Source organism: Pieris brassicae, chromosome 8, assembly GCF_905147105.1.
Source record: "Pieris brassicae chromosome 8, ilPieBrab1.1, whole genome shotgun sequence".
Classification (NCBI taxonomy): domain Eukaryota; kingdom Metazoa; phylum Arthropoda; class Insecta; order Lepidoptera; family Pieridae; genus Pieris; species Pieris brassicae.
Genome location: NC_059672.1, coordinates 7335358 through 7349107, shown reverse-complemented (window position 1 = coordinate 7349107; position 13750 = coordinate 7335358). Strand labels below are relative to the sequence as shown.

General features: G+C 31.8%; 1 protein-coding gene across 3 annotated transcripts in view; it reads right to left on the bottom strand.

The window, feature by feature from the left end:
• Window positions 1-13750, bottom strand: part of LOC123712872 (zinc finger and BTB domain-containing protein 49-like) — a 38724-nt gene that overhangs the window by 12915 nt on the left and 12059 nt on the right. For all 3 annotated transcript variants that reach the window (XM_045666218.1, XM_045666220.1, XM_045666219.1), the window contains exons 4-5: window positions 11131-11320; window positions 10614-10781 (exon numbers count right to left, since the gene is read on the bottom strand). In XM_045666218.1, the coding sequence (XP_045522174.1) occupies window positions 10614-10781; window positions 11131-11320 (358 nt within the window). The remainder of the gene's footprint in view (window positions 1-10613; window positions 10782-11130; window positions 11321-13750) is intronic.

Here is a 13750-nt window from a genome sequence, read left to right as displayed (position 1 = left end):
ATACTTGTTTGGCTTTTTCTTTTATGTGTTTGTTAAAAGTAACATAGTTTTTAAGACAGGTTCCAGCAACCAAACATTATCAATCGTGTTATCGTAACATTATTAACCGTAACATCCAGAGCTATATTTTTAACATATAGTGACCAGTGTTCAACTATTATATAATATATATATATTGACCCATTAACACTTCATAATGCTAAAAGTAAACCATCTTTCCACGCAATGTAATCTACCTAACTAATATCGTACTTCCTTAATTTTTTTCCTAAATTAAATTATTATATGTCATAATTAAAAAAGACCCAAAATGTCCATGGTGTATAGCAGTCAGACAGCAGATTAACTTGTCTATCAAATAAAATGGAAACAGAAATCTATAGCTAAGACCGGCATGTTTTAAATTTTATCCCCTATATCCATAAATCAGTAAATCGTTTTGACTAGGGAACTCTATCTCTTTCTATTACAGCCTAAATGCAATTTGACAGAACTAGCAAAAGTACTTGATACTTGTAGACAGTGTTACAACCTTTTGAATTACAGAAACACATACGTTTTTGTATTAGTTTACATTTAAACAATAACCATTATTTCTTATCGCATATTTTTATAATTAAACTCACATGTTTATAAATGTCGTGCAATGTTTTTAATATAATGAATACCAACGGAATAACAATGGTATAATGGAACGAGTAATTGAAGTGTTTTTTCTCAAGTTATACATTTTTTATTTATTTAAAGTATAACATCAGTGACGTTATAACCCTTGGTATTGGCTTACAGTTTCTTGATCTCTTTTGTGACCGTTAGGTTTTTTTAAAAGGCCACTAGCTAACACACATCGTTTTTGTCTAAGGCCGGACTCCTCGCGATATTTTTCGTCACTAATCGAGTGTTGAATTACCGTACGAAAGTCCACTTATTTATTAAAATTTCGTTACATTTAAAGAACAGATAAAAACAGGTAAGGTAGGGATGCAACGGGCTGGCTTATCAACAAGCGATCTCTTCCAGATAATTTCAGTAAGAAAAATAAATACTAAGGGTGGAGTCACAATATAATTACAAGTAATAATGAAAAATCTCTAATATTAAGAATCACAATTTCCCAGGCAAACAATAATCACTGCGTGGAAAACAAACTATTAACAATAAGAATATATAGACAAGAAACGAAACTGGACTGTAGTCAATTCCTGCGCGTATTTTCATTGGTAGAAATTCTTAATTTGGCAGTACATATTAAAATTAATTTATGTAAATTAAACATGATTTTTATTTGCGTTAAAGGCTGAACCCCTGCATACGATCTTATCTCAAGTATGTCAATTAAATAAAATTGATTTTTAAATAAGAAATAAAACCTTGTAATTGATTGAAGATGTCCAAGTTTTTAAATTTCCTCTTCGGTAATTGCCAACGGTAATTCAATTGACATTAAAAATTCTTTAAAGCAAATATACCGTTCATCTAAGCTTCGCAGTTCCTGTTTAAACACAAAATTAGTAGTGAGAAAACATCGTGAGGAAACGTGCATACCCAAGCCTTTGACAGGCTGATCGTCAACTTGATTATTAGAAAAACATACCTAAACGGAAACAGAGTCCCTCGGTATACGTCTCTATAACGTCAGTAGTTTTTTCCTTCGAAATAATATAACACGAAAGAATTTATCAATCGAACCAGAACATATGTTATCATAAATTAATTGAGAGTTTTTTTTAATGCAATAGGAGGCAAACGGACAGGACGCTCCCGCACGCCGCCCATGGACACTTACATTGCAAAGCGTTGCCGGACTTTCAAGAATTGGTAGGTTTTTTTTCTTGAAGGACCCTATGACGAATTGGTTCGGAAATAGTTCCGTGGTTCCACGTAGTGGTGGTGCGTGGCAAAAACTGCCTTAAAAAACACTCAATTGTGGAACGATAATCTCGATTTTCGGAGAGATAAAAAGTTATATGAAGATGTCAGATCAAGGTGATGAGTTTAAAATTACCGACTTGTAATAACAATATTTTATCTTATAAGTACTAAAAAAATGTCATTTACCGAAAATTTAATATCCATGTTACAAATCTATTAATACTAAACAATTGTTTATTACCAAATCTATAATACAAAGTTGCATAATTATAATCGAATGTAAAATTCACTCGCTAAGGTCCAATAAATAATTTACATTAATGTCGAAATTAATAAGAACAACATTACACATTTGTCACTTGAGAATATTGAAAAATAAATATATATTACAGAAACAACCGAGTATGACGCTTCTTGCCGTGGTATTTTCTTTATTTAAGGTATATATTAATTAATTGGAACCCGCAAACAAAGCTTGCAAATGGGGCAAAGAGATACGGAAAGACTTAGAGCGAGTTGAAATACGAAGCTCAAAAACAAACACGATGGAGACTAACTATGTGAGGCCTCTGCCCCATTCAGGAGTCATACGAAATGCCAAGGTATATATGATAAGGACAAAAGGTCGTATGTTAAAATCCCGGCAGTGCACAAGTTTGTTCTTTCTCTCGAAGAACATACACAAAATATTTGTCTTCAATCAAATTCCGTTCTGTATTCATACACATGTGTTACAGTCTCTTTGTTCGGTACTCGAATATTTGTTATCTTTAATTAATTAAAATATTAATTCTATTGTCTAATTTAGTCAGGGGTGATATAGTTATATGATAAGTTTATCAAAAGCGTTATTGATATTTCTCAATCTTGAAGCCATAACTTTGTTTTAAATATATTATTGCTGAATTTGTTTATTGCGATTCTTTTTCTATATTTACATAAAATGAATTTTTCATAAATCTATTACGTCAAATGAGATTTTATACATCACAATTTTAAAATGTATATAACGTACTGCATGGTAATATCATTGACGTCTAAACAAAAAATATACAAAGTTATGACGAGCAAGTCTCTGTTACGAAATCTGAACTTGTAATTTAAAAGATATTTTTACAATAATTATTTCAAAAGTCTTATTGATCAAATGTTTTTAAACATCAATAGAGGATCAATCTAGGCGAGTATTTTATTTCTCTAGGGAGAATACTTGGTACAGGATTTATAATTTTAACGAGGTAGTTAAATATAATTTGAACCTAATCATTAATCTCTTGGCCCTGACTTCAATTCAGCGAAATAGTTTTATATGTTTCTGGTTAGTAAATACATACCACACAATGTATATCTATACATATTTTATAACTCAATAGCTGTCAGCTTTATTAACCGTGTGTAGAAAAAACGTGAAAAATACTAAGCGTAAATTGTATTTATACATTTCCAATTATATAAACTGAATATATTAAAGATTTTGTTTATACGGTCATAGTAAACACTATTACATGATCTAACATTTATTCGAAAATATGATTTCGACAACCAAACCAAAAGTGAAAAACTGTAGAAAATGTTCTTACATCGTCCAGGCACGACCTGGAGCAACAAAGACTGTGTACTGTTACTACGGTCTACAGGACATGTTATCAAAGCACAGACCGTGCCTGGAACGGTCCTGCGAAGCAAATATTAAGTCTGAAGGAGGCAAAAAGATATGAAAGAACGGCTCCTGCAAGCAATCGCCCATGAATATTGTAAATATATATTACCCAAGTAGCCGTATCTCGCGAGACGTGTAACACGAATAACTAATTAATTTATGCATCTTTTTAGTAAAACTGTAAGAGATAGAACAAAGTCCCTGGACACAATAAGATTATTATTATTTAAAAAATAGAGAACAGTTTATAAAGTTTTTTGTCCATTATTATTTATTTAATTAAATAAATAAAAAATTTGAAGTCAGTATTTCTTTTTGTAAAAAGGAATTCATTAATTATAAACACAAGTTTTTCGTTCAAACTATTTTTAACTGCGTTTTTAATAGCAAGCAAAAATTTCAGCTAAGTTCGCTATTTCATTGCGATTTATATTCAAGAATATATATATATGTTAAGTATGATGTATGGGCTAGCCTTGTGGATATTAAGTACATATGTTACGAGTGTATTACAAGTTTTTATAAAACTGGAATGTCTCAATGCATTTTAAATTAACGACTTTTTGCGTATTATATCTTTGTAACGGTAAAAATAAATTATACATATTTCATACTCCAATAAGTGTAAGCTAAAGTCTAAATAAATATTTTTATTTATTATAGGTTAAAAAAGTATTATCTTCTCTTGTGTATAGTGTTTAATATCATGAGCCTTATATATATGATTAGATACATTTATCTAAAAAGGATTAATGCTAGTATTTTATGATAGTTGTTTGCCCTAAAGAGCTGTGTTGGCCTATTGGGTTCAGCGTCCAACTCTCATCCCTGAGACTTCGATTTCAGGCAGTGCACTGGACTTATTTCTATGTGTGCTCGAACAGTGAAGGAAAACATCGTGAGAAAACCAGTCTCACACCCATAAATTCGACGCGTGTGCTTATCAGATTGACAAATGATCAAGAAACACATCCGGAAATCTGAGGCCCAGATCTAGCGTTGTAGCGCTATTGTTTTTTTTAGTCAATTTTATTATTACTGTGCCTAAAGATAACACATAATTTATAATTATTTTCTAAATAAATCAAAATTTTGATTGCCTCGTCTGTATTTACCTACATACCCCAGAGCTAACACTTTTCACGAAGTAAACATCACAACAATGTGCCAGCGTTAAGAGAAAATTTTGTTAATTAGTTTTATATTTGCTTTAAGGAACCTTTTGCGAGTTTACGTCTGCTAAGCGGAAGTTCCGTTCGGTTCACTCAACATTCCACTTTTAAATTTGTTTTAATAAAAATTATTGTCACCTTTTTTCGAAATTGTAATTGATGCGTTTTTGTATGTATATATTACTAGGTAATAAATATTATATATTAATTTAACTGTTAAATATGAACATCTCAATTATCATTTTAACATAATTTTCAATGGTTATCTGTTATAGTATACGTAACTTAAGTCAAATAATGACGTTTGTTTGATTGTGTTTGGTCAAACGAATCGCGTATCTGTGGACGTTATGTCTAATCCTCCATCTGTATCGCTCATACACTTAAATATAACATTAAAATGCATAACTAAAAAAACATTTTGTCTCGAGATATTTTAATGCTTGACTAGATCGCCATATTATGTTTTTTGTTTGACCTATGTAGCCCGTTCGATTAGCAAATTATGGGTTCGAGAATAGTTTTTACCATTATGTTATTTTAAAGTATAATTAAGGGTACATATATAGCTTGGGTGAATTGTATGAATATTGTACAATTTATTGGTTCGACTTCGAATTAATCGCTTGAGTCGTTTCACAACTGAGCGTTTTGCCGCACACCACCACTTTGTGGAACCAGCTGCCCACTGAAGTATTTCCAAACCAATTCAATCTAGATTTATTCAAGAAAAAAGCGTACCAATTATTTAAAGGACGGCAACGGACTTGCGGCAATGTATCCATGGGCGGCGATATCACTTAACATAAGGTGAGCCCTGCCGTTAGCCTCCTATTACAAAAAAAAAAATCGCTTGAAGAAAATACGCCTTAATAAATGACTTTGAGCAGTGTGGCTTCACCGTGCGACTCTCATCCTTTCTATAGGTTTGTATCCCGGTATATGTCTCAAGCTCTTGGTTGTATGAATTTATTTACAGGAAGGTTAATATAGACATTATATCCATGTGAAATACGTCAAAACAGAAAGTTAGGTTATATCACAGCGTCAGATTTACTCAATTGTTTAAAATGATTTAAATTAAATTAAAAAAAAACCAGTGGCGCTAGAACCTCTTAGGCCTGGTTCTCATTTGATTTCTGTACCTGTTTCGTGATTTGTTTTTTCTAAGACTAGTAGGAGATCGACTGTGCCTGAGTCGTCGTCGATTGTTTGGGAGACGAAAGTCTTTTGTTAAACTACTGTTATACTTTTTATGAATAAGAAAAATTTATATAATACATTCGCATTATCATTTATATCATATCTAAGCAATACATTATTTTGGTACGTACCATAAAAACAGGTTTAAATTTATGACATAAAAATTTCCATTTAAATTTGGTTTAAATGTGAATTAATGAATCTGTTTCGAAAAATACGAAATTGTTTTCGCAAATTCAATATTTTAAAGCAACGACCGAGTAATGACCTCAGATAATCAAAAAAATATTAAAGAAATACACTTTTATTGAGTAATAAAATTGTGATGAAAATATTATTTTAATGTAAGAATTTTATTCGAACTTTATATATATATATTAGGGATTTTATAAATATGTTTATATGTATTTTGATCATAATTATGATCGTTACCAGAAAGCGATGGAACCCTCCATCAGTCGCTGGAACCGTCGACCTAATAGTGAAGGTTAATCACATTGCCTATATAGACAAAATTATCAAGATCACTCACCAAGACCAATTTTTTATTATCATAAATTGTCTGCGAAGGATGTAATGTTGCCTTGAGAGCATCTTGTAAAATCTGATTGTGTAAAAGGCGGTAAATTTAAATTTAGAATCATGTATAAATTTTGACATCTGACAAATAATTTCTTTTTTTACACTGCCAGTATTACCCAGATTTAAATACGGTTTATCGTTGTCTGAGATTTTATGATACTCTTGATTTTATTTAAAGTATTATTGTACATTAGTCTGTACTAAAGTACAATAATAATTTAAATAATTTTCACCTATGTAATGATTAAATTAAGTAATTAATAATAAATAGATCAAACATCGCTTGCTAGGTTTAATTGAGAAATTACTATAATTCTGCAATAACTATACACATATATATTTATGCTACATATATATTTATGAATAAATTGTCCAAATACTTTTGAATACAATAAACAAATTTAATTAACTTTAAATTTATGTCCATAGAAATTATTTATATTCGAGATAAAATTGTTATTACTGCAAAATTAGGCTCTATTAAAAAAGTAATATATCTTATACTACATAAGACATAAAACCAAGCGAACCGTGAAACGCAACTTAAAACTAAAATGTTCTAATTGTACATTCACTTTACGTCTTACTAAAAGCAAAAATTCAGTTAAGATAACATATGTTTGCATATATTACGTCAGTAATAAAAGTAATATATTCCTCAAACTTTGATTTTGTTCCCTTTGGAGTATAGACTCTTGAGCCGTGGGGTTCAAGTGCACAGGCGCTAATTGAAGATCTAAGTTGACGCCTGGTGACCAGAGCTGGTGTTATCATCGCTCAACGAATAATCCCGCTGCCAGCGTTAAAGGGGACCTTTTTTAATTTGTTTTAAGTTTTGTATTTATAATTATTATTATGTATGGTTGTTGTAAATACTGTTTCATGCTCATATCATTCTTGGCCAGGTGATAAGTGCACAGCACGTCGGTTTTAAAAAAAGTTCATAATGTTTTCTCTTAGTACGATTGTAAATGTAAATATAGAAAAGTGTATTGGTAAAACCGTGGGTCAAACGACCATTTCTTTCTTGTTAAAGCAAGAAGTATGAAATATAAAGCGTTTTAAAGATATGAACGCGTTTCTGAATGTATCCTAAGCGTCAGGAATCGATTTGATTTTACTATCTATGTTCACGTAAAAAATTAGAGACAATTAAACATGACATTTGCATTGACTTTCCTAACGTCATAGACAAGACTTCGTATTATATTGATTCAATGTTGATAGTCCTATTAAAATACATAACAATCGCAGCTATCGATCATAATCCTTGCTAAATTCATTTCGTTTTACATTATCTGTATTCACGTCAAAAATCAGAGACAATAGAACAACAACCTGACATTTGCATTGACTTTCATATTAATTCTTATTGAGGTACTAATCAAATATGAACGAAATGCCTGGGACTATCTTCTCATTGATTCAAATGATCATATAAAAAAAATCCATGGAAGCGACTTTACATATGAACCCTTGATATACATAGTCACTACAGTTATGAAGGGTGCACCCTCACATATGATAATTAGTGCTTATATGCAGATGTATAAACGCTAGCTTGATGCACCCTTGTTATATTATAACAGCAAAGGATGAAATGCAATTATCGCGAAAGCCAATCAATAAGGAGAGCTCTGGTTTTTAATTAATGTATGGAGTCTTAATATAATTTCGCATAGGCCATTGTATTAATAACAAATACTTTAAGGATGAAATATTACGCGGCTCCGGTGGCTCTACGACCCTTATCTTGGCCTCAGGTTTCAGTAGTATTTTTTTAATTAAAATCATTTATTTATATATGTAACAGACACACACACACATTTATTTATATATGTACACTTATGCACATCAGAAACAGAAATGTTCCCTAAAATGCTTCTAATTTTACATTAACTGGTACGGTATGAAGGTGGATGATGATGATGGGTGGTGATGGACCTTATCCATATTAGCGAATTCAGTATTTTAGTAGCAGATCTCTCTCCTTTCTGGTTTCTTCTATCTATGTTTGCCAAGGTCATTTTGTATGATGATTTGATATTTTAAACGAGTTCCGATAGTTTACTACGCCGCCTTTTTGTCTCGGGCTACGCACTGTCTTCTTTGCCGATGAGTAGGGATATCTACCGATACAAATTTAATGACGTGGAATAAGTGATACCTGGATCATATATTCCATAATAAAAATATTTTATTGTATTTTTAGGTAACTACTAAGTAAATACTAAATATTTTTATTTTTGTAAAATTCATGTTCGCTTATACTTTCGATAATATACATTACGTGGTAATTTATAAATAAATATATAGTACAATATTTTTTTTTTGTATATATGATAAGTGAATTTTTTTAAATACTCATTTACACAAAATCTTGCCATTATATACTTACCTAAATCTAACTGATAGTAAAAAACTATATGAAAATCATAGAGACACCACGGGGCGAAGGACTGTTTATAACATGCATGGGGGAGCAAGCGAGCCTGCGGTAAGGCGATAAAGGAAAACCGTTGTGTCAAAAAGTTAGGGGATGCGTTACCGTCCTTTTAGTACACTATAGCGACTAAATATGTTGATAGTTTTGCATAGATCACATTTAATATTTGACAATGAGTATTTTAATTTGCCTTAACTGAAATAAAATTACACAATTTCCTTGAATCATATAAAACGGCAGGTGCGTTACAATTGCCCTCGGGGCTATTATAATAATTTTTCATCTGGATTTCTTGTTAATAATTATCATTACTTGACGGAAACATCATGCATATATTTAATAGCTTAACTACTCAGACTCGTCATTAAATAACGGTTATTTGAGATACTTCGGTATATTTAAAAAAGCTTGCCAAAGCTCGGAACACTGATACATTGGTACAAGAAAAATTAACAAAATAATATTTTTTCAAAACGCTTCTTAAATATTTGACAATATAATGCTTCAGGCATTAACTAATTCGAAGTTTAGTTTAGTTCATACTTCCATCGTGTATATTGTCTATAGAGATAATTTAATGGGAGTCTTTGAGTTCGGTGTTTTTCGAATTGAACTCGCGTTTAAAAGGCGCGGGTCTTTATTAAGCTGAATATACTACTTTCTTTGAAAATAAACGAATTTGTTAAAAGTTATCGCTACCAGTTATTTATTAATTTTATATAAATATGATTTGAACTTACAATAAAATTTCAACCTGTTTTCGATTTGCGTTCCGAGAGTTATTAGACTTGATTTTTTGACATTTAATGATAACAATAAATCATTGGATTAATGATATTTATAATTAAATTTTTTGTTGAAGATTCATATCTTTTTATTATATATATATATATCAGTTAATAATATTTTTTTTAATGAACCAGGGGCAAACTGGCTGTATGAGGACCTGATGTTAAGTGATACGGCAACCCACATTCACATTGCCAGTAGGCTCGCAAGTTCGTTGCCGGTCTATTCAGAACTGTTACGCTCTTCTCGAAGAACTAAGTCAAATTGTATCGAAAATACTTTAGTAGCTGAATGATACAGTAGCCGTATATATTTTTTATAGAACGAACAAAATAAAAACAAAGATCGTTCGCGTGGGTTTCGAACGCACGATCACAGAGTTTATAAGGGTAAGATTCAATATAGGTTTCTGAACTTAAATCCTTCATTAATATAGGATGTTCTCTGAGATACCGTCAGCAACTTAGAAAATAAAAACGATGTCACTGTACGATGGGATATCTCCGGTGTTACGTTCTTACACAAATTTATCTTTTAAAGAACATTTTCGTTCCTTACTTACTAAATATAATGGAATAAATTCTACTAATCCAGAGCATGATATATTCAATAGAGGGGTTATGAATTTTTGCTAGTAATTATTATTGTTTTTAAAATTTTGTAACATTCATTTTTACAATAATTGTCATATATTTTAGAAAATATAGCTTCTAACATATACTGTAACATAATGTATACCCTAATAAGTACGGAAACTGAGTCCACAAACTATTAAACCAATAATATAGGTATGTATGCTGTGGTGAACTTTAATAAATAAATCACCTGATGGCTAGAGGAAATAGATAACTTTTTTTAAGAAACTCTGTAAAGCTAATACAATACTCACTGGGTGAAGTGACCTTATTGGGTTCTTCCATCTTCTCGTCCTGGAAGCGCACGGTCATCTTCTTTTTCGCTCGCATCCTCTCATCATCAGGTGACATAATCGAGATTCTCTTCTTTGGCCTCTCGTCTTCGGACTCGCGTTTCGCGTCTGACGGCGTAGCTGTTGATGCTGAAACCAGTTTTTTTTAGCGTTTTCTTCAATTCTTTGTTCCCTTGTTCTCTATCTGGTGATAATCACTGCATCGAACCTCACGGACGAGAGTCACACGGTAAAACCACTAGGCTTACAATGTTTTCTTTAATACTGCTCAAACAAATGAAACAGCTTCTAAATATAAGCATAGAAAAGTGACCTTATGTGGTCACAATATGACTAAAAAGGTAAGAGCAGAATAATAGATAACAAACATTTTGTATAAATTGTCATCGATATTTTTTATTATTATAAATAATTAGAGCATTTTTATCCATTTATTTTTGTTAGATCAGCTTAATATTAGAGAGTGAACTGTACTTACTATTACTATCCTGTTCCGTCTGGATGCTGGCAACGACTCTCTCCGTCCTGGTAGCTTGTCTGGCCTCTTCCATCTCCCTGGCTGCTGCAGCTAAAATATTGTTGACAGCCGTTTGTGTTGTTGGCATGTCTTCTCTGCGCCGCCTGCGGACTTCTTCAGCCCGCATCATGGACTGTTGGTACATGTGAATCTAGAACGTTTTGAGACAAAATTAAAGTATCTTCTTTTGTTAGAATAGAGTCTCTCCTATCCTCTTTTTGGACCAAAAAAAATATTTGGCCTACGGTCAAAATTTGTTATAACGACATCGAAGGGACTACTCATATTTGGTCGTATAACCGATTGTCGTAACAGCCGATGACGTTGTTATTAAGTACCTAATACATAGAATTCAGCCGGGATCTTTGATTTTGGTCAATATAACCGGTATGTTGTTCTAAACGATGTCGTCGTAAACGGTGAATATTTATTTTATTACTTAGTTTTACAATAACTAAAATCACACATAATGGTACGTACTGTACTGGTATAAAATGTGTTGCCCAACATACTAATAAATATATTATTTACAATACAAAATCATAATAACCACGCCTCCGTGTAATCTAAGCCTAATATCTTGCTGCAGGAAAATACACTTCGGAGTGGTTATAACGGTTACTCAATCAATTATAAAGCAATGGTACCAAGTAGGGATGAATCGATACGATACCGAAGCCGATACTCTTATAGAAATATCGTCTATGTGGATACCAACTTTAATTGCATTAAAATTAAATTAAGGTAAAATATATCAAAAAGTTAAAGTTTTAATTTTTCTTAAAAATAACAGTCACAAACTTTGAATAAGAAATGCAATGTTGAAGAACATGATAATTATATCCTATGTTATAAGGAGAAACGCCTGGCTTGTACGCGGTAGACTTTCTCAGTACGAAAAAACATAAAAGAAGCATTATAAACTTACTATAAACTTAAAGAAATAACCGTAAATGGACCTGGCTATCACCAGATGGAAAAAACAAAAAATGAGCTTATACTCTAACAAAGGATCCAAAAAAAAATCAGAAACAGAAGTTCTACTAAAGGGGACCTTTACCGTACATGGGGTTCCAATAACATAATTTTAAATTAATAGATATTAGATAAAAATGTTATTTAAGGTTGTTGGAAATAAATGGGCTTTATTATTATAATTAAGAACTAAGTAATAATTAAATGTTAATGCATCCCTAGTACCAAGTAATATACGTAATTATGTTCTGTTAAGATTGTCAAAATTATTATAAGCGCACTTCTAAGAGAAAATTAGTCAAACAATTTATCTGTGTGGTAACTAGGGAATGCAATCCCGACTCGAGATCGTGAATTCGAGATCCCGCGGGATTAGAAATATCAATCCAGCGGGATCCCGAAATTTTCGGGATCTCGTATTGTTTAAAAAAAATTCACGTGACTGAATACGATGAAAACTGCATGTTTGCGATAGTGAGGTTAATTAAAATAAAATATTATTTGAAAGAAAACAAAAGCCTTTATCCTTTAATATTACGAACTAGACAACTAACAATTTTAATTATATGAACATAATCAAAACAAAAGTAGGTATAGCTCAAGGAGATTAAAATTGGTGATTTTGAAAGTAACTTCCAAAAAAAGAGTATGTTCTAAAGTGTCTCAAGAGTGCTATCTGCTAACCGGCATCTAATGTCCATTGCAATGTAGGGTACATGTAATGTGCAATGTCACGTGAAGCGTCCCGAGCGGATGTGTGTAGAATCGCTGCCCATTGCAGCCCAATCCCGTCAATCTCGAACGGGATCTCGTCATATTATGCTTCGGGATTGATCCCGAAAGCACGATCGAGATCCCGCGAGATCGGGATTGCATTCCCTAGTGGTAACCTGTCGCACCAGGATGTATTACTAAAAATTACGCCATGGCTATCGAACTATTTAACCTTTCCAGAAGTTAAGATGACTAACAATGAGGTGAGATAACAATTATAAATATTATAATTAAAAACTATTTTCACTCTAAGATGTGTACTCATATATTACGTATTCAACAACTACTGTAGGAACCACAAGCGTGCAGGATGCCACGTGATTAATAATATTTTGTTACGGAAGTCAAACACGGTTACACTTTTAGTTTATTTTTTCACAGGAGGCAAACGGTCTCACCTGGTGTTAAGAGATACTGACACATATACACTCACATAGCCAGAAGGCTCGCCAGCCTTCTAAGAATTGTCTTGAAAGAAAGTCTTAAAGGACTCCAATTGGTACCTTTATGACGCTTTAACATTTATCAATTATTAAATGAATTACTATATGTAAGCCGTTGCGAATTGTGCCAACATTCCAACACATAAAGCATACTAATAAAACCATAATAAAATAAAATATTTTATAAGTATATTACACGGTCTTGTAAACATACAACGATTACATTATCCATTGTGTACCAAGTACTGGGCAAAAAATAATAATGAGATATATTTTTTGCTATGCCTTTATCTACGATTTAGTGGTATTTCCGACGTGAAATTAATTTTAATATTATAAATAAAATATATATAGTATGCTATTTGGTCCCGTAACGTTACAGGCGAGTA